At 42.3% G+C, this 22,836-nt stretch overlaps 1 protein-coding gene across 1 annotated transcript; it reads left to right on the top strand.

The window, feature by feature from the left end:
* Positions 1-7,841: 7,841 nt before the first annotated feature.
* HOXA1 (homeobox A1) lies at positions 7,842-13,425 on the top strand. Its single transcript, XM_083188934.1, has 2 exons — positions 7,842-11,963; positions 12,234-13,425. The coding sequence occupies exons 1-2, from the start codon at positions 11,321-11,323 to the stop codon at positions 12,587-12,589; spliced, it is 999 nt and encodes a 332-aa protein (XP_083045060.1). The 5' UTR covers positions 7,842-11,320; the 3' UTR covers positions 12,590-13,425.
* Positions 13,426-22,836: the final 9,411 nt, after the last annotated feature.

Genomic DNA, 22,836 nt, shown 5'->3' with positions numbered 1-22,836 from the left:
AGAAATCTACAAGCAGCCCATAGAACCGCACTCATACAAGTTAGTATATTTCTCTAGAAGCCTACCATCCCCCACTCCTGTAATGATATTATCTAGAATGTTCCTGCAACAATGCCGTTGTGTGAGTGAGAGTGTGTGTGTGTGTGTGTGTGTATATAACATGTAAATTCAATTTAATACATACAGATGAATTGCTAAATATCTGAGTTTATTTTTACCAGCACAACACGTTGGAAGGCTGCTTAGGCAATAATATCTAGATGTGCTGGTTGCAATTCTTCCTAAACTCATAAATCAAACGCTTTCTATGAATGAGAATGTCATCAAGGAGATCAATTGCAGGAACGCACACATAAATACAGAAAACTCCTCTTACGTATTGCTCCAGACTGGGGATTCCGTCCAGAAGCTTTAGAGCTAGAAGGCGTTTAGCCATAATTCATTTTTATTGCCCTATTAAAACAACAGCTTGGTTTTACTGCGGCTGCAGCAGCAAGGAGAGAGCGTGCCCCATTCTATTCTATGAGTGCCTGTGAGCAGCCTTCCCTGTACATAGAGCGGTTTATTCCTTTACTGCACAGCCACAGAGAACACTCCATCATTAGAAAGCTTAATTACTAAAATGTCGCCGTTATCAATACATTAATGGGTTAATCTGTGTATTTACCATATTCATTCTACAAATCTCATAATTATTTTTTTCTTTCTTAAAACCGTTTAATATTTTTGGGTATTTCAAGACTTACATATTAATATTGGTTCATTAAAACATAGATGTAGCGCTTTGAAAAAACAAACAAATATATATGTTGTTGGCTGTATAATGTAATATATATATTTTTTCTTTTTTTTCTTTTTTACCCCCACAAAGGAATTCCTGAGAAAGAACGCTATAAAAAAAGACACATTCCTTTCATAGTTATGTGCTATGTCCTTTATAATTCGGATTGAACTGCAGGATTCTAAGCAAAGATTCCATGTCTTTGTTGCTGACAGTAAGACAAAAGATGTGTCTCTCTATGCAAAACAGCACCAGTAAGGCTGCTTCAATGAAATCCCAGAGCTCTTCGTGGCTAAATATAAAGTATATTTTCCCAGCTTAAGTCAGTGTAGATATAATAAATCGGGACTCATCTGTTTTGCATTAGATGTCACTCTAACGATTAATATTCTTTTTATTCCTAGCCTACATTCAGCATTATTTTTAAACTGATTCATATATATATATATATATATATATATATATATATATATATATATATATACACACACACACCAACACACATACATGCATACATACACATACATACATACATACATACACACGTTTAAAACTGATCTGCGAAACTGACCTTTTGCTTTGTGATCTATGTACATCATATATATTTCAATTCATACAGGCGATTATGTTATGTCATTTACATATGAATTTATATACAAAAAAATACAGTTTATGATAAATACTTAGAAATACATTTTGTTATAATAATTGAATTCAATCAAGAAAATATGATGTAGCACCTTGTTAGCGGGATTATTTGGGGTTTCATAGAAGGTTTGGCGTAAACAAGGAGTATTGTAGACGGATATTTAGTCTAGGTAAAAAGCGTATCGCGTTTCAGTGTAAAAAAAACTTTTGTTTAGGGCCACCCCACTTACCAGTGCTTGCCCCAAACACACTATCTGTGGAGTGGAGATCACATTACAGCAAAGCTTGTTGTGTCAGTTATACCGGTAATGCATAATGCCGTGACAGTCATGGCAGAAAATGGACGCTGCTAGCCCAGGTTTTAGTTTTTCACTTGACATGACTCACAAAAAATCACCAAAATACATACCCAAATTAATACAGGTCATGCTCAATCTGAAGAATACACTTGTGTGTCTGTGTATGTGTGTGATGCTTGTATAGAAATATCTATTTATCTAATCTATCTATCTATCTCTATTATATTAGTTAAACCATATAAATAGATCCTACAGTTTAACCTATGTTAGAGGATAAATAAAAATAGGCAACATCAGAACACACACTGCCACTGGCTAGGCATGCCAGTCACTGATTGCTATAGTCCAGCTAGGTTAACCTAAAACCCCGCCTCTTCCTCTGACGTCACCTCCAGGATCCACCCCCCTCTCAGTCCAGGCTATATAGGATGGTGGTCGCCGGTGTTTCGCATGAGCAACGACTGTACTATGTATGTACTGTGTACTGTTTAGCGATGGCGTTTTTTTAAAGTATATACTTAAAGAGAGATACAGTCCAGAACCATAATCCTTATTAGAGTAAAATTTAGAATTTTTCCTCCAAAACTTCTGGCACATTGTTTGGTATGAATATTCTTTCAAAATGGATTCCATTAAGTTCATGAAGATCGCTGACTTCAGTCACAATATTTAACATGAGTGCTGGGTACACACTGTACGATATAACATTAACAATATGGATGATATTGATATCATTTATGATATATATTGGAAATCGCTCAGTGTGTACTTTACGCATTATATTGTTAATAATGCACGCTCCTGTGCATCCATAATGACCCCCCCCCTTTGGCTGAACATACAGGTTGATTTTGGGTCAATGACCCACATGTTCAGCGGGTCCTAGTGACGTCACTCAACAATATTGTTTACCAATATCATTCAGTGTGTAAACTCAGGCCCTTATTCTGGTTCACTCGCAAAGGCAAATTCCTTCTCAAATGGACAAAACCATATGCACTGCAAGTAGGCAGATGTAACATGCAGAGAGAGTTAGATTTGGGCGGGGTTTTACTTCAAAGTGAGATCTATATTGCATTGTAAAAATAAAACAGTCAGTATTTTCCCTGCACAGAAACAAAATAACCCATCCAAATCTAACTCTCTCTGCAATAGTTACATCTGCCCCACCTGCAGTGCACATGGTTTTGTCCTTTTGAGAAGGAATTTGCCTTTGCTAGTGAACCAGAATAAGGACCTCCATTCATTCACTCATGGCCAAAATCATTTACAATATCGGCTGCAATGAAGGTCACCTAATTTGTATGGGATTTTATAGGGGCATACACACTAGATAATATACAAAATTATATGCATGATATTTTCATGCATAATGTCTAGTGTCTATGCACTATATTGTTAATGATTGCGATGTCCTCCATCATCTGTACATGCAGGACGACAAAGGATAACGCTCCCTCCCCCGCTCATCGTACTCGTCATTGGCAAGTATGCATTTGCAGATGCTGGTTACCATGCTGGGTCATGTCGCTTCTGATAATGCGGACCCAGCTATACATATATTGCCACCAATAGACATAATAGACATCCATTGTGTTGGTTTGCTTTGCTTAGCTGATTTAAGGGTGAATTTAGCCCCATACAGACTAGACAACTTTTTTTATCAATATTGCCAATTTTGGCCCTGATATAATTTAAAAAAAAATTGTTTAGTGTGAATGCTCAATACAGTTAAACGATGTGTGACCCTGCTGTCATCTGTGCTGCATGCTCAATGTTGACTATATCGCCAACAAGGCATGCAGCAGCAGGGCGGTGGGTGATGCCACTGACAATATCATTTACCGTTATTGTTCAGTGTTTGCACAATATCTTTTGGCTGGGGATAGAGGGGTAATAGGCAGTGGCGGTTTTTACCTATGGGCTGCAGGGCTGCAAACCCCACAGGTAAAATCCGCCACTGTCTCTGACTATGTGATGCCAGATGCCGTCTGTGAGACTGCCCTGGCTTCCCTGTGACTGACAGTGACTTCCTATTGGAAGTCTGACCTGCCAGTCACCCAAGGCAGTCCCATTGGGAGTTCCTTCCCTCCAGGATGCCTCTACATGGGCTGCTGAGTGCGGCCCATAGAACCGGGTCCCGCGCATAAGCAGTATGAGGACGATACTGCACATGCGCCGGACCCGGGACCCGGAATATGCCTTTGGGGGCTGCTGCAAAAGCAGAGGGGCGGGGCCCGCATCACGGCAGCCCCCCTCCTCTGGAGAGGTAATAGCCACCAATGGTAATAGGTCTTTGTATGGTTGTCTTAGGTTTTTAATATTTAGATAATACTGAAATTTGAAGTATAAATCGGTGTAGTTGTTTTCAAAAGTACTATTAAACAGGGTTAATCTGACATGAACAATGTGTGTGAGTGAAGATCATACTGGAAAAGATCCCATAACCAGCCATGGACTGGAGCATGAGGGCAAATTGGGGGAATGCAGTGGTAGGGGCCCCTGCTTAGAGGCTTGGTTAACCATTAGTGAGGACATGGTCTGGGCTGCTTGATAAATATATATATTGTACATACTGCTGGTGCATGCATGCTAATGCAGTGGTGCTAAGAGAGGGTATACTGATCTGGCTGGCGCCATCTTCCCAGTGACTTTTTCCAAATGATGGGAGCTGCACATGGTCACTGTGCCAGAGTCTTTGCTATCTAGTGCACATGCACCATCTTCCCAAATATCACTGGGAAGAGGGCATTAGATGAGAAGGAGGGACCCGCTTCCTAGGGAAAGAAAGGAAGGAAGCAGGTGTCCTCTACCATACCCCACCTGCACCACCTTCTCCCTTTTAAAAAAAATAAAGCCCCCACTGTGGAGCGACACAGTCTGGCAACTGATCCCTAGAGGAGAGGTTGAGCTCCCAGGCAATGGGGCCCACCAGGAGTTTCACAAGCATTAAGTCGTCAATGGGAATGTCGACAGTGAAAAGGTTGACATGAGTTTTTCATTATTTTTTGGTTTTAACGTAAGTCGACATGGATAAAGTATCAGTGTACCGCGTTCCCTCACATAACTCTCTGCACTCGCCATGCTTTGAGCACGGTGCCTTGCTGCGCTTTTCACACTATTATATTCTCTCTACACTCCCTAGTGGATGGTAGGGAATGAAATACCGCCTGTCGGCACTAAAAATCCTGTGAAAAACTCATGTCAACCTTTTAACTTTCAACCTTCCCATTGTCGACCTAATACTTGTGTCAACCTTCCGACCCTGTCCAGCTTAGCCATGTCGACCTGTTTCATGTGTCACTCTAAGCCAGGCATGTCCAACCTGAGGCCCTCCAGATTTGCTAAAACTACACATCCCAGCATGCATTGCCATCATTCTAGCATTCCCTAATAGCCAAATTGTGGCAAGGCATGCTGGGATGTGTAGTTTTAGCACATCTGGAGGGCCGCAGGTTGGACAAGCCTGCTCTAAGCCCTGTCAACCTTTAGTGGTCGACCGAATGTATGTTGATGGTTACGGTGACCGTAATCCATCCTAACTTGCCCCTAACTAACTAGTACCCCTTTCACACAGAAAATGAAATACCCTGGTGAAGCAGTTCCACCCGGGAATTTCATTAAATACACGGGTCCTTTTTCTGTGTGAAAGGGTACACCCGTGTGGTAAATCTCGAATCTCTGACCCTAGAATTGACCAGGGTCGAGTACACAGGATTTATGACCCGTGTTGACCCTTTCACACAGAAGAAATACCCGTGTTATTCAGCAAATTACCAGGTAGAAATTTTCAACCCGGTAATTTGTTCTTCTGTGTGAAGGGGGGACAGGCTGCACCCGGCAAAATGCTACAGCATTTGAAATGCTGTGTATTTTCTTTGATTTTTTGAGACTTTTCTGTCTGAAAGGGGTACAGGAGATGGATTCACCTAGTTTTAGGCTATTTATCCATTCTATAACTTAAAATCAGGGCCGCCTACTTTTAAAGCCCGGAGAGGAGAATATCAGCAGCACTTAGGGGGGTGGGACTGATGTAGACATCATCAAGCCCCGCACCCAGTACTGCAAATCCTGCAATTCGCAGGTCTTCGAGGAGGGGCCGCAGCTAAATGACGCTATTGGCATCTTTACCCCTGCCCCCCAAAGCCATGAATGGTGGTGACAACTGTGGCCAGTTACAAGCGGGAGTGCCGCAGGTACCCAGGAGGGTTGCCCACCTTTCCTTCTCCATCTTTTGTACTGCGCATGTGCCAGTCCTGGCACCTGTCATCATAGGACAGGCACAGGGAAATGGGGACCGAGAGGAGAGCGGCAGCGGTACCCCACTGCGGACAGAGGCAGCCCCCTCCCCCAATAAGGTATGAGCCACCACTGATTGCATCCCCTATAGAAACCTATGTGGGATGAGGCAGGGGGCAGGACAGATTGGATTGCAGCAGGTATCGGAGGTTCCTGCTGCGGTCGCTCCATCATACATTCCAGAGGTACTCAATATTTGTGGCAAACTCCCCAAAATGGGTGTTTTGGTTGGACATAGCTGCAAGTATAAAATGATAGGCCCCTCAGTCTGCCCCTTTTTAATCTAGACCTGTTTCTTGGATAATGTCTCAGAACAGGAAATCATGTGTACACATCTACTGGACCTCACGCCTAACAGAACAGGAAATCATGTGTACACATCTACTGGATCTCACACCTAACAGAACAGGAAATCATGTGTACACATCTACTGGATCTCACACCTAACAGAACAGGAAATCATGTGTACACATCTACTGGATCTCACACCTAACAGAACAGGAAATCAAGTGTACGCATCTACTGGATCTCACACCTAACAGAACAGGAAATCATGTGTACACATCTAATTTATCTCACACCTAACAGAACAGGAAATCATGTGTACACATCTACTGGACCTCACACCTAACAGAACAGGAAATCATGTGTACACATCTACTGGACCTCACACCTAACAGAACAGGAAATCATGTGTACACATCTACTGGACCTCACACCTAACAGAACAGGAAATCATGTGTACACATCTACTGGACCTCACACCTAACAGAACAGGAAATCAAGTGTACGCATCTACTGGATCTCACACCTAACAGAACAGGAAATCAAGTGTACACATCTACTGGATCTCACAACAAACAAAAGCCAAACAAATGTATTTGGCCATTCTAAAGGTCATGTTGTACATAGTTAAGAAATTGTAGAAATAAAATTTGGGGGAAATTTAAGACAATGGGGGGTATACAATCTGGCGTCATGACTGTTGGTCTAGCCCAATAGCCGTGACCAGGTCCCGTTCTCGGCCGGCTTGATGTCAGCTCGGCAAGGCGGGATTCAAAATCCCGCCTGACGAGCACGCCGAAAAGGGGGCATGGCGGTGAAAAACAGCCATAAATGGTCAAGCTGCGGCCGGGAGCTCGACAATTCTCTTCCGTTCTCGGCAGAACGGGCCCAACTGCTTGTGAAGTCAGCACGTTCTGCCGAGATACCTGTTCAATGCTGTCGGGGAAGACAGCATTGAATACGGCCCCGCCGCTATTCCCCCGTAGGGAATAAAGGCGGGGGATTACCCCCCAAAAGATCTACAGCCAAAGTGATGTTCCCTATTGCTATCTATAACAGATTACCACTTGCTCTGACAATACTGTGGCAACCTCTTCCCCTCACCAGTTTTTAGGAATCTTCTATGCTTCATTTGTAAACATAAGACAATAGATCAACCTTAAAAAAGTATAAAAGGATTGGGCCACCAAATTATAGTAACCCCTATTATGCTGTACCATGCAAGACATTCTGGGGGTAGATGTGTATTCTACTCCACATGTGATGTTGCTCTGGGCAACCAATCAGATCCTGGCTACTATCTTCTAGAGCAGTGGTGGCCAACCCGTGGCTCTTGAGCCTCATGCGGCTCTCCCCCTTGTAAAGTGAGGCTCCTGCTCCCACTGCTGCCCACCGTCTGTCCCAGTCCCCCCTGCTGCTGGTCAACTGAATCCCTTCTCCTTCTGAGGGGAGGAGAGCGCGCATCGCGCATCTCTCCTACCCCTTACTGTGCATCCTATTGACTGGGCCGTCCGCCAATCAGAGCTCGCGGGCCAGCAGCCAATCAGGAGCCGGCCAGCGAGCTTTGATTGGTGGACAGCCCAGTCACAGGGAAGTGAGGAGGAAGTAGACGCGCGGTGTGCTGTGCTCTCCTCCCATCAGTGACATGACAGGAGGACTGCAGGGGGACACCAGACTGTCCTCTCCCCGCCCGGCGGCAGCAGCAACAACGGTGAGTGCTGCTGCTGGGACATTTGCACTGTGGGGGCATAGCAGTTTGTGGCACTGTGGGGGCATACTAGCTTTCTGGCACCATAGGGGCATACCCGGCACCGTGTGGTGCATACCTGGCACCGTGGGGGGCATATGTGTATCTGGCACTATTGGGGGCATATGTATATATGGCACTGCACTATTGGAGGCATATTTGTATCACACCCACCCAAGGGGTCAAAATAAACTATGTCCCTTTTTTGGGCATGTGCCTTCGGCGCGCGCATGATGTCGGCTCTTTAGCTTGACTACTGATATTTTTCGGCTCTTTACCTCTGACCGGTTGGCCACCCCTGTTCTAGAGGGTGCGAAATAAATAGGAAGTAGATTCTGATTGGTTGTCCATAGCAACATCACATGTGAAGTAGAATACACATCTTAGTAAATTCTCCCCTTTATATTATGTATATTTATAGTCCATGTTCTAGATTTGAAAGTTCAGCCTTATTTTTCGACTATATATCATTATGAATTTGAAAATAATGATGAACATTGAGAATAGACCAGTATGCTACTTCAGGGCTATAAGTAGGGCAATGTAAGAAATGGACAACTTCCCTGGGATAGGGTGTAAGTGAGATTTCAGATATTTTATCTTAATTTGGTTAAATTTGAGGACGAAGAGCCGATTCCTTCTAGTTATGGCTCTGTATTCATTATTTCTGTGAATGTGACAATGGGATCTATTTAGTAAGCCATGGAAAGAGATAAAGTACTAACCAACCAACTCCTGACATTTTTCAAACACAGGAGCAGATGTATTAAGCTTTAAAAAGAGATAAATGCTAGGGTGATAAATGTACAGCCATTCAGCTCATAACTGACATTTTTCAAACACTGCCTGTAACATGACAGTTAGGAGCAGACTGTCTGGTACTTATGTTCACTTTCTTTATCTCTCTCCAAGGCACTCCGCACAGTTCTTCAAACTTGATCCTCAGGACCCCACGCAGTTCATGTTTTCCAGGTCACACGTGGATTTTTAAAATGTGACAGCTGGTCATCCACAGTGCTCCTGCTGGGAGACCAGCAAAATCGGAACTGTGTTTGGTCCTGAGGACCAGGTTTGCAGTTGCTTAGTACATAGACCCCTATACCCCGGTACACACTTTGATAATGGTAGGGATACCAGAATATTGAACTAAACTACTGGGACACCCACATGAATAGAAATGTGCTCAGTGGAAATACCATCTCGTATTTATTACAGGATAAGGCTTATCTATTCCCATATGGTTCATCTAATGGGGCCCACACATGGGGCGATTTCAGGGCATTTTCTAAGCGATCTCACTAGAATGCTTAGAAAATGCCCCTACATCGTCGCTCCACGTGTAGGGGCCATAGTGATAGGATAATAGGATAAATCTAGTGCGATTTAGGATAGGGCCAGTGTTCACTAAAAATAAATGTGTTTGGGAATGACAGTGGCTCTAAAGACCAGAGATCCCTGCCCAGTGTTTCTGCTGCCTCTGCACTTGCTGTGGGATGCATTTGCCATGAAGTGCTTTTCCGGACTGTGCCACATTGACCGCCAATGGCAGACAAGCAACCCTACCCGCCCAGCTCAGCAGGTCATTGTGCTAATTAAAGAGTTCTAAAGGGTAAAAAGGGAGTGTTGTGAAAAAACCATGACCACCAGGGGATCTTTGTAAGGGGTCTCTTTCCTTTGATTAATAAATACATAAAAATAATAATATAGCAATTCATGATGAGTATGATCTATTGTTAATTATGTTGTTCCATTAAGAATCTCTGTTATTTTTATTTGATTTTTGTATTCTAAGTGTCACTATTATTTAGCTTATTTACCCAATGGCTTTCTTGGGACCAAGATACAATAGATCCTAGTCACAGAAGAGTCGCAGTTTGGTAATGTTCCTAATTATATAGTAATTAACCAATTTTCATTGTTCTCCTTGCAGAATATAGGGTGTGCAACGCCCTTTTAGGTGATGAAGCAGTCTGTGCCAGAAGCAGGAACAGCTTGTCGTTGCCATGGGGACAACATGCAGCAGGAATCAGTCCCTGGAACACAGGACAGGCTGCTGCTTCCGTGTTCATCGCTGAGTCGATGGGAGGGTACAGAGGAGTGGTGATCAGGGAGAAGAGGGAGAGAAAGAGAGAGAGGAGAGAGAGTGTGTGTGTGTGTGTGTGTGTGTGTGAGAGAGAGAGAGAGAGAGAGAGAGAAAGAAGAGAGAGAGAGAGAGAGAGATAGTGTGTGTGTGTGTGTGTGTGTGTGTGTGAGAGAGAGAGAGAGAGAGGGAGGGAGGCATAGTAAAACAGAAACACACACATGATATGAGTAGTGATACATACAGCACCTCGCTCTGTGTACAGCCTTATATTATATTATATATTAGTGGCCAATATCATGAAGTGATATGTATTAACTTTGTGTGTATAGCATATTCCCAAGTAATTTGATGTACTAAGCATTGCAGTGTGATAAAGTGGAGAGAGATAAAGTACCAAACAGCTCCTAATTGTCATTTTCAAACACAGTTAGGAGCCGATTTCCTCTCCACTTTATTACTCTCTTATTCTCACATAGAGGAGATGTAATAAACCTTGAAAAATGATAAATGGACAGTGATAAACAACCAGCCAATCAGCTCTTAACTCTCATTTTTCAAAAATAGCCTGGGTCATGGCAGATATGAACTGATTGGCTGGCACTTTATCACTCTCCATTTTATCAAAACGATCAGGCAGGATTTGCTATACATTATATGCATAACGCCGCACTGGAATGCAATGTGTATACATACCACTATATATAAGTCCCAGGAGTGTTGTGCAATGAAAAAGTAGATCAATCACAGTATCACCCTGGAATCATAGGCGTCACTCCTCTGTCATTCACGCGGATGTTACTGCAATCGGCAGATAATAATGATATTACAGTAGTATCGGAGTACTGTCACTCACCAGCGCCTCCTCTCCTGCACAGGGTGCTGCTCCCCGCTGTGTGCCCCGGACTGTGCATGGTCAGGCTGTGTGAGCGTCACCTGGATGATGTCTCCCGTGGTGTGTGTGAGTGTGATGCGCCTCTGTCTGTGTGACTGCACCTCACTGCGAGTGAGTGAGGACGATCCACCAGCAGCAGCCACAACGCTGAAACTTTCTCATGCTGAGCGCCCATTGGCTGGCGTGGCCACGTGACGACAGCACACTGTACATGCATATGATTCCCTGCTGATCCTGCTGCTGCTGGCCCTATGGAGGGAGCGGGGAGCTGGACACCCAGTGATAGATGGACCATGCGAGGATGAGTTCTTTCTTAGATTACCCACCTGTGATTAGCGGGGAAGCTGCTGGCAGCTGTACACCTAGAGCCTTCCACTCTGACCATGGACTTACAACTTTCCAGTCCTGCGCAGTCAGCGCAAGCAGCTGCAGCAATGATGATCGCTTTATGGTGGGTAGGGGGGTGCAGATAAGTTCCCACCACCACCATCCCCACCACCATCCCCACCACCAAGCTGCAGCCTTCCAGCCCCACAGCAACCTGGGCATGTCCTACTCCCACCCGAGCTGCGCTGCAGGGTATGGCATGCAGAACTTTAGCGCCAGCTACTCTCACTTCCCCATAAATCAGGAGACTGATGTCAGCACAGGGTTCCCCACCTCTGTGTATACTGGGAACATTGCTTCTTCTGTGCTCCAGCACCATCAGCACCAGAACTATGTGGATGGCACAGGGTCAGCACACTACATCCACAACTCATATGGACCAGAGCAGCAGAACCTCTCCATCGCCAGCTATAGTAATGGTAACAGTGTGACCAGCATACACCTCAGCCAGCAAGAAGCCTGTCGCTCACCTTCTGCTGACACATCACCTCCAACGCAGACCTTTGACTGGATGAAAGTGAAACGAAATCCCCCTAAAACAGGTAAGATATAAAACCTAAGGATACTACTCTTCTTCCAATGTTTGGCAGGCTCTGTATCCTTACCATGATAGATAACCCTGTTGCACACTTTGCAGGTGTGTGTGTACACTTCTAACAGTAGCAATGCATGTTGTAGACTTCCACAACTTATGACACATTAAAAAAACTTCCTCATGTACTTGCATTGCCAGAAATCTGACCCCTGTGTTGATATATGCCCAATGTTCTTGGAAGTACAATGACTAACACCCATATGACTTGTCTTTGCAGGTAAGGCTGGAGAGTATGGCTATGCTGGGCAGCCCAACACAGTCAGAACCAACTTTACCACCAAGCAGCTCACAGAACTGGAGAAGGAATTTCATTTCAACAAGTACCTGACCAGAGCGAGAAGGGTGGAGATAGCTGCTGCTTTACAGCTCAATGAGACCCAGGTGAAGATCTGGTTCCAAAATAGAAGGATGAAACAGAAGAAGAGGGAGAAAGAGGGACTCCTGCCAATATCCCCCTCAGCCAGCACTGGGAGTGATGAGAAATCAGAAGAGATGTCAGACAAATCAAGTACCTCACCCTGTGTCCCTTCTCCTGCTTCCTCTACCTCTGAGCACCACAACTCCTCCAACTAAAGAGCATCAGATGCCCCAGACATTTCCCCAATGCTCTATGTATGTGATGAGATGCCTCTTGGTATTAGAATTTCCTTTGCACAACATGTTCTTCAACCATTTGCGTTTTGAGCCAATAGACCTACAGAATCAGTATTGCCATGTCTAATAAATGTGACTACCTACTGCTGGGTGGGCTGCTGCTGTGGGGATGTACCTGGAGATGTCTCTACAGACCTTCTGGACTTACTTGGTTCCAAAAAACTCAATGTGATGCACTATAGAGAAACCAAAAAGTTTACATGAGTTGAAAGACTTATTCAGTTTAATTTAAATGTGTTTTCATGACTATATGTGTTATAAGATTGTACATATTTTCTTCCAGAGATTTATCTTCAATGTTTGTTTTTTTAATGTAAAGATTCTAAATAATGATCGTGTGCGACATATTGGAATGAATATTCAATGGGTTTTGGTAAAAGAAAAATAAAAAGTTGTATCTTTCCTGATCTATGAAATTTCCATGAATGATGTCAATTCAATTGTATTTTGTTTATTAAAGTTTAGCCATACAGTTCAAATCCTATGGTACAACATGGCACCACAGATTCTGTATTTTAAATGTTGGTATGTTCATTGTCTATGGCCAAATATTCTGTACATTATGTGATTCCTTTATGAGTCTGTGCATGGTACACAATGATTTGTTGTATCCATATACACTGAGTTTTATCAGTTGTAATTTGTGATTCCTATATATTTCGATACAGAAAGTATGGTCCTATGATAAGTGTTTTGGGGGACTTCAATGGTAATTAAATACGGGTTACGGATACTAAATAAACTTGTTAAATTGCTTTAAATTGTCTCTCTAGTCTATTCATATATTATGTAACAACAGATCGGTATTATAACTGTTTCGAAATGTTTCTTCTACATATGCAATAAGTAACTATTCCCAAACTAACATTATGTCTTAAGCAAGAGATATAAAGGCTCAGAATCATTGCAGCACCTGGGTCAGGATTTCTGATTTTTTTTGCAGATTCTCCCTAAGTGCCACCTACTGTACAGAAGCATTTTGGTTCAAGAACTTGTGAACTTTTCACCTCGAGCTGATGGTGACATGTGTAAACAGAGAAGACTGATAAAAATGTGCAGCTTGTCTTCAGCAAGTCTTTCCTCACATCAACCCACATAAACACAGGATCTCACAGTGCTTGCTGGTTAAAAGGCTATTTTCCACTTCACTCATGTGATCCCATTTAACCCAGCGTATTAGAACCATCTACTTCTAGGGAACAATGTTTAAAACACGTGTTGGTATTTAGTGACTGGGTCCAAATAATGACATCATGATATTATATTGTTAATAGGTAATGAAGGCTGGAAGGTATAGCTCCAAGAAAGACGCAACTGTCAACCAACTGTTTGCGTCACTCACAGTAACCTTGATAAGGAAGATGCGGCTGACTTCAAAGTAAAAGTGGAGCATTCACCCCATTAGCACTTCTTACTGTGCTTTGTTTCTGCAAGTTAGAGGCTAGGTAAACCAGATGCTCCTGACTGTACTTTAATGTGTTAAACATCATTAGCATAACAACAAACTGGTTCCACTATCTCAAATGATATCTAAAGGAACACGTTATACAGCGGAGGATTATAGGACAACATCAAAGACCGGCATAATTTAACATCTAAGTAGCCATTCAGCGCATGTTAATGATGGGATAGTTTAACTTGTAAGTCTTGAAAACGAACACGAAAAAAAACAAAAAAGCATCACAAAGCGTGAGGTCAGAGAAAGGCCGTACATTGTATTACATAACGGATTTCCTACCGATACAAGGGCAATCCCGGTGATAAAGGGACTAGCGTTGAATATATAAAAAGCCTAAAACTTTTATACATATTTATATTATTAATATATCAGCGATACTCGCAATTAATACAACAGCAGAACCGATCACATTTCTAAATATCTATACATTTGTTTATTAGTTATTTTTTCGTTTGAACCAATTTGTATTAATTGTAACAGTGGATAAACAGTCAGCCTGATATAACTCTGGCTATGCTATTTACAGAACAATGAGATTGGGAATTGCTTTAAATACATTGCGAACAACGGCGGTAAATCGCTGGTCATATTAAAACCAATGATGGTTTTAAAATGTACTTTTAACATTATGAAAACGAAAAAAGACAAATTATCTAATTTGTAACTATTTCTGTAATTAACATTTTTTTTTAAATGGTCCTGATTGAACCACATGAAATAAGAATGATACACTGACAGTTATCGCATGTGCGATAAAAGATACACAAGTTTTCTTCCCAGGAAAGTTTACTTTTTAGGCTATACAGACACTTTGGGGTCTTCCTCTAGGGTATTGAGATTGGAACTGATCAATATGTACTTAGACTAAAGGCCTGTTGAAAAGGAATCTAACAAGAAGATGTTTAGATGGCTACCTCTGTTTAATCTCAGGGTCGCACAGAGTTCAGGCACAAATGAATTCAGGAGCACGTCACATTACAGGGAATCCTAATGGGCTATCTGGACATCAGCTAAAGACAGCAATTACACCCAGCTCTTGATAGCCCCTGCCTGCTAATCATCATTCCTCAACGAAATATTGTTTAGAACTTGTTACACTGGAATCACCTATACCCACACAATGCTTATGGTTAAGAAGTACTTGATAAAGAATGTTCATCTCTAATAAGCTGCGATTAGTTCGTTTACAGTAGCAAAGTAGCGTTGGCATGTCACCCCCTAGTAAATGGTAACTACTCACTGCTTATGTTAGGAAAGTGCTGCATTTTACAGCATATTACTAACTACAACGTGCTTGTGGTACAAATGGAATATCTAATTACCATCAACATTATTGCTCCTGTGGCATAAAGCTACAGTATATAATACAATATTTGGAAGTAATTAATTAATCTATCTTAAACTGTATAACTGAACTATGCTTATGTTAATTTATAGGCACGTTTTTTTTTTAAATTAACACACACATTAAAAAACAAATTTATTTTTGTCTCAGGAATTATTTGAAATAGAAGAATCAAACTCTAACCAGTTATTTACTATATCATTTATAAAGTATTTAAGTGAATTAAATGTACGTATTTCGAAATTAATATTCCACTTTAAAAAAAAAATAATAATAATAATAATAATAAAAAAAAAAAAATATATATATATATATATAATCGCCGACTCCTTAAATAGACCGACATTTGCTATACATTTACCCTGTGTTTTGTAATCTATGTTTCTTGCCGTGTCCATATACAATACACAGTATATTTAAGTCCATATACAATACACAGTATATTTAATAAGCAGCAAGTTTTGGATGGCTAATTTACAATGTCCAAACATGTAACAAGGACAGGTAGATGGGAATACAAAGCTATAATAACATAACGGTTCAGCAATCTATATACATGCATAGAGATATGTGTGTTTGCCTTTTCTCTCTTTCAATAGATTGATTGGAAAGATTGAATGATTTCTGTCATTGACAGACACTTCGCAGGAAACATTACATCATACGGGGCTTCACCCCAATCCAGAGCCGTTCATGTGCGCCTCTGCCTCAGTCACTTGCTGAAAGATATTGACATCTATAGATCTTGGCAAACAGTATGTTTTGCAGGAGATTTCCCAGCACATGTGTTCTTCATCACTGCCTACCAGTAAAGACCATACTGAAGGCAACTCCCTCATCAGCCTGTTAATCTTTCAATATCCACAATCCCAACTCACCAGTCAAATTACCAAAGGATCTATCAGGACCTAAAGTCACAGTGGGACAAGCTCACCTGATGCTGCGCTTCTGCAGAGGTCATAGGCTGGAGACTAAACATAAACATCCAATAATTCTCAGTAGCCTAAATCGTGGATACATATAGATTCAAAATGGAATGGTAATGTATATTTAAGACTCTACAGTGAGATGTAATGAGGGGCCAATAGTTAAGATGCAGATTATAATCAGTTAGCAATTAATAATTACATATATTGCCACTTGACAGCAGCAATGTCTAGCCTTGCTAAAACTACACTCAAGTAACTAGATAGTAAAACACAAAACAATTCACAACAAGGATACATATGACACGTAACATGCCCCAATAACAATACAAATTTAAAAATGTATATGATTCAAAGAATGTAAACATTACAATTAATTATGCAAATGTACTAATATAAAGTATTGTCCCACAACAAAAATCAGTTTATAAAATGTGCATACTGGATACTTTTTACAGTTTATAGGGATGATGTCAAATTATTTTTTAATGTTTACAGCTATTACTTTGAATTCATTATTATTTATATTTATTATCTTCACCCCCCCCCCCATACCTATATGCATAAAAAAGTTTTCCAAGTTGGGACTACATAAAATGTATATGTATTAGAAACACTTACCCAAAGGGATACATTTTATAGTGTCTTTATAAGACAACTGTACTGATTGTCCTATTGAGCAGGATCCTTCCCAAGTAGATCTTCACATGTTCTGATTCTGCTTTCATAGTATGTTATCTTTGTCATCCTGATTGTGACGAGCTGTGCTTTATGTTCTGACTATTTTTAGCATTAGACTATAAGAATATATCAGCTTCTAAAACATTTGGGTGTTTGACACTGCAGACATGTTTCTTGCATACAAAGTGAGTTCATTTATATTATTCAGTAATCATTTACAAGTTTGTTCCCGGAGTCTGGGGGTCAAAGGTTAATAAAAAAAGATGTATTTTACAGCATTTTCAAAGCTATCCCAGTCACCTCAAGTGTGATTCCAGGTAGTAGTATATGGTACTCAGGCCAACCAGAGTACAAACTAGTGCAGGCAAACAAGTGCATGATGCTGTACAAAGAAAATACATCTATACAAACAATATAATAACTGTAGAACAGGCATGTGCAAACTGTGGCCCTCCAGCTGTTGTACAACTACACATCCCAGCATGCCTTGCCATAGTTTTAGCATTCCCTAATAGCAAAACTGTGGCAAGGCATGATGGGACTTGTAGTTTCACAACAGCTGGAGGGCCATGGTATGGACATGCCTGGTGTAGATGGTCTTTCCTGTCTCCTCATTGCACATGTAGTGGAAGCTGGTCACCTGTCCTATTGGCACCTACTGTGAGGTAGATGGGAAAGCCTTTGGGGAGGTGACCTGCTCACCAGAGTATGGGAGTGGGGGAGGGGGATTGTGACACGCAAAAGTAACTGGGGTAGGGTGGGGTTGTTAGGATATAGTCAAGATGAAGCCATGGGGGCGTTCCAAAGAGAGCCTGCGGGGCCAGTCAGATGGTGGGTTAGCATGTGCATGCACATATGGGTGGAGGCTGAAGTGACCCAGGTTTTCAGTTTAAGACAGTGGTTCCCAAACTGTGTGCTGTGGCATCCTGGACTGCCCCAGGGCACTTACAGGGGTGCCTTGGATTGCTGGTTCAGGACCAATGCAAATTTTTATTAATGGTCAGTCTAATTGGGAAAACCAGTGCTAGTTGCGGCAAATTATGATGAAATGAAAGAAAATGAATCCTGTCTATCACCACATAACAGAACCTAAAGATGATCTATGAACATAATCTACTTAATGGTATATATTTTTTTCTAAATTTCTCAGTTAGAGACCTTTGGCCTAGGGGTGCCATGAAAGAAATGTGATACTCTGGGCGAAAAAATATTGGAACTACTGGTCTAAGGGGGAGCAGTGGGAGAGTGGAGAAGTTGCCCATAGCAACCAACTAGCTTCTACTTAACATTTTATAGAATGTACTGATGGATTGCAATGGGCCACTTTTATTCCACTTAGCTAATGTATTCACTGCTTGATATATTAACCTCCAATTTCTCTATGAGAGGACAGGAGCAAATTAACCCACTGGTATGTTTTTGATCTGTTGGAGGAAACTGGAGCATCCTGGGAAAATCCATGCAAATATAAAGAAATATAAGGAAAAACACAAGCTACACTGAGATGGTGCAAAAAGTTTTAAAGCATTACCAAACAGTAAGTTAAAGCACATCAGACTGAGCATGTGTGAAAAGAAATGTTAAGGCCCATACTCACTTTCGCCATTTGAGCTGCTTTCAGCTCAAAAGCCGCCCAGTGTTGACAGCCCAGGAATGAGCGGTGAGCGCTGATGTCCGCTTCAGCATCATCGCCGGTTGTCACGATCATCTGCTGGTATTACTAGCAGATGAGTGATGGGGTAGATGACTTTCCATAGCCTCCTGCCAGGGCCGCCACTAGTAATTTTGGGGCCCGGGACTGACCTTCAGTCCGGCCCCCCCCTGCTCCCCTCCCGCAAATCCCCCCCGCACACGCGCCTCCCCCCACCCCCCCTTCCCCGGAACTCAACTCAGCAGACCTCTCAGTGAGCACACAACGCAGGCACAGTGCAGTCTGCAGAGCACCGAGCCCCTCTGTGTCCTAGGCTCGGCGCTCTGCAGGCTGCACTGTGTATCGTGCATGCCTAGCTAGGGGGGCCACCGGGGGGGGGAGGCAGTGTGCGGGGGGTGTCAATGTGGGCAGCTGCCCAGGCCCCTCCAGAGGCCGGGGCTCGGGACAGCTATACCCACAGCACCCCCCTGTCTCCTGCTATGGAAAGCCGCCCACCCACGAAAATCACCATCGTTGCTGTGCATACAGTGTGTATGCACCTAAAGGCTCCTACACATGAAGCAACAATGCTGAGAGTTCTGAACCATTCTGGATCGCCCAGAATGCTCAGCAAGATAGCTCAGCACACAGCAATGTGCCAGCGCTGTGTGCTGAGCGATTTGTCAGGGCCAGCAATTAGAGATTACTATCCAGCACACTGGATATTAATTGCCGGGGCAATAGCGATGTGCAGGGCTGCACATCGCTATCGCAATGCCCCTACACGTGATGTAGGATCATTTTCTGAGCGATGTAGTTAAATTAAGTAACAGACAATGGGCTGACATTGCTATGTGTGTACACCCCTTTAGACTAACCAAAATATATTTACAATATCAAGGTTTCTAGAGAGAGTTATCATAGGGTGGAATGGATGGTGGTGTTACAGTTAGTGGTTCTGCTTTATTTGTAACAAGTGAGGAATAAAAGAGGTAAGGGAGCACATTATTTGCATATGATATTATGTATAGGAGGCCAAAGGGAAACTGAGACAATTTTGTAAAACAAACACTCCTATAATATTTACAGCAGTTACTTCAAAATGTGGATACTGAAAGAGAAATCTTGGAACAGTCTGTACTGTCACACCTTTAATAAAGTTGTCAGTGAACAACGAAATGCGTTAGGTAGCACCTGCATATTTGAAGCTATTGGACTTTAGAGGTATACTGTACCTTGGATTTCCCGCAATGAACCAGCTCTCTCACCATCAACCCATGTTTTGATCCAGACATCCATTGCCAGCCTAAAGCTTATTGGGATACCACCACCTGCAAAAATTTTGGATTACAAAACCCGCTTGATTGTGAGGATGTCTCCACAGTACAAGAATACACCATCCTCGAGCAGCACACAAATCCTGCAAGGTTTATGGACATCCACAGCCCCAGCTCCACTCATTAACGGATCTTTCTTGGGAAACCATGTTTCTCTTGCCACTACGGAGCACAACAGGAACAAGTGGGACTAAGTATACATGTCTCTCTAAATGTCCATTTCTAATATGTTTTAAATGTGAATCCATTTAGTGCACTTGTTTATATTGTATACTTTTATTTTATTATTTAGTCCAACATAGTTATTTGAGATAAATTATCTTTGAAAAATAAATAGAAAAAAAATTGTAATACCAAATTGATCCAATTCCTTTTGTACCTCAGCGTTCTTTTTGTAACAGTCTACACTGGGAGCGAAAGCCGGACCCCCAAGAACCCAACACCACTCAAAGCTTGCAAACTGCACAGCACTATGTAGAACAGTGGTTAGCCTTGTTGCCCTATAACAGTGGGGTGTTGAGCTTGTTTCTGACTGCCAGTATGCTTTTCCCATGAAGTGTATATGTTCTTTTCTTGGTTAACATGTCTGTTATTTTCCCATCAACCTAAAGATATATTAGTAGCTTAATTGACCTCTGATTAAATTGTCCTTGAACTCGTGAGAGGAATTGGATTGACAACTGCACTTGGGACACGGACTGATATTCCTGAACAACAGTAGTCTCTATGGAGCTGCGGAAAAAATGAAGTTTGGTAAATAGCATACGTTTGGAGGAGGCATCTGCAGAGTTGTGTTGCCCTGAATAATGGGCACAGCTTTAGTGGAACTCTAAATAGGGACACATTGATTATTATGAAGAATGATAGTGTACTTTTTTCATATGCTGGTGGATTATGTATTATTTGTGGTTGATCTGGTGTTTAGAAAAAATGCAGCAAGCCCTGAAAAGACATATCTCGCGGTGGTCAGGGGGTAATTATTTTCAGATTCACATAAGCTTCTACCACCATTAACTGAAGGTAGTGCGATGTGTAATGAACACAAGCAGATCTAATACTAGAGGTGTGTGCTATTTTCAAAGCCAAAATGTACAAATTGCAGATTATGGGGGCAATTTATAAAGGTTTGCATCTTTGCCACATTAGTTATCAGTTATTGCCAATATTTACAGCAACTACACATTAATGTTCAGTGCCTGATTAACCAATAGGCTGAGTAGGCTGCAATCTAGGGCGCCTGAACTAGGTGGTGGGGGTGGGGGGGGGGGGGGGGGGTTGGGGTTGCTTGCAAGAGACAGCCAAGGAATTCAATGAAGACCTAATTAAAGTTCTTAAGGTCACTGACAGATGGCTGTACCAATGAAACTTACTGATAGAACCATTACTTTATGTACATTGTGCTACAGCACCAGCTAGGCAGCCTAAAGCCAAAGACTCCTTCCTCTGCCACAAGCATTAGATCAGGGGTGGGCAATAAGCGGCCCTCCAGCTGTTGATAAACTACACATCCCAGCATGCCTTGCCTTAGTTTTGCTATTTGGCTCTATGGAAACTGATGCAAGGCATGCTGGGATGTGTAGTTCATCAACAGCTGGAGGGTTGCTTGTTGCCCACCCCTGCATTAGATCATATGTGCCAGTTCATTACATGCACATGGGCAGTATGAATGGTGAGTCCCTGAGCGCCCATACACATGTGTTTAGCAGCATTACAGGGGGAGCTACATGTGTATCAGCCTAGGGCACCTGGAACCTTTACTCAGGCCATGCTAATGTTACTCTTTTATTTGTGTCTTGCCAGACAGCTGTATCATCACTTACTTAATATTGCATTGAAGCTGATGTTTGTAGTGGACAGGCTTGAGCATCAGGCAAAACTATAGTCTACAGGCTACAGCTTCCAACACCATTTAAAGACCAAACTTGACTGCAGTCACCATCGATGGAGAGATATCTCATGCACTGCGATCCGTGGTATGTACTAAGGGGGTCATTCTGATTCACTTGCAAAGGCACAATTACTCTCTAATGGACAAAACCATATGCACTGCAGGTGGGGCTGATGTAACATGTGCAGAGAGAGTTAGATTTGGGTGGGGGAGTAGTTCAAATATATATCTATAGTGCAGTGCAAAAATAAAGCAGCCAGTATTTACCCTGAACAGAAACAATAAAACACCCAAATCTAACTCTCTCTGCTCATGTTACATCAGCCCCCCCCCCCCCCCTGCAGTGCACACGGTTTTGTCCATTAGAGAGTGATTGAGCCTTTACGAGTGAATCAGAATAACCCCCTAAGTTCAATCTGGTATTTAGCAGAGATACTAACTGGCATTTCTGCTTGATTTTCATGGGGTTGTGTGGTCAGGGTGGCTGGGTAGAGAGGCTTAAGAAAAATGTCCATGGCTATATCTCCCCACATATGTGTAGAGCAGTGCAAGTACTAGCGTTTTTTTTTTTTTTCTGTACATTGGTAATTGCTTACAGAACAAATTTGCATTACAGAGCTTAAATGATAATGGGCCACAGTGTTTACCCCTATGCTGCCATCATATTCCTGTCACTGAATACTTTTCAAAGTACAAATAAATAGATCACTTTGGCAAGTGTAGTTGAGGCTATACATCAAAAGTTTGTATGTATTGCGCTACCAAAATGTAATCAATAGTAGTAAGAGATATAAGCAAATCTAGACGCTTCCTGTGGCCACCAGTATAGATAACTGTATCAGCGGTGCCCAAGGAGAATTCAAATGACGGTACACACTGGCCAATATCGTTCATTATATC

This window comes from Crinia signifera, chromosome 5, assembly GCF_055691185.1.
Source record: "Crinia signifera chromosome 5, ASM5569118v1, whole genome shotgun sequence".
Lineage (NCBI taxonomy): Eukaryota > Metazoa > Chordata > Amphibia > Anura > Myobatrachidae > Crinia > Crinia signifera.
This window is presented reverse-complemented; position numbering and strand designations above follow the sequence as displayed.

Bases quoted from the DNA above. Each gene is read 5' to 3' on its own strand.
- HOXA1 (XM_083188934.1), top strand. From the start codon at position 11,321: ATGGACCATGCGAGGATGAGTTCTTTCTTAGATTACCCACCTGTGATT. The intron at 11,964-12,233 runs GTAAGATATAAA...TTGTCTTTGCAG, and splicing joins ACGAAATCCCCCTAAAACAG to GTAAGGCTGGAGAGTATGGC.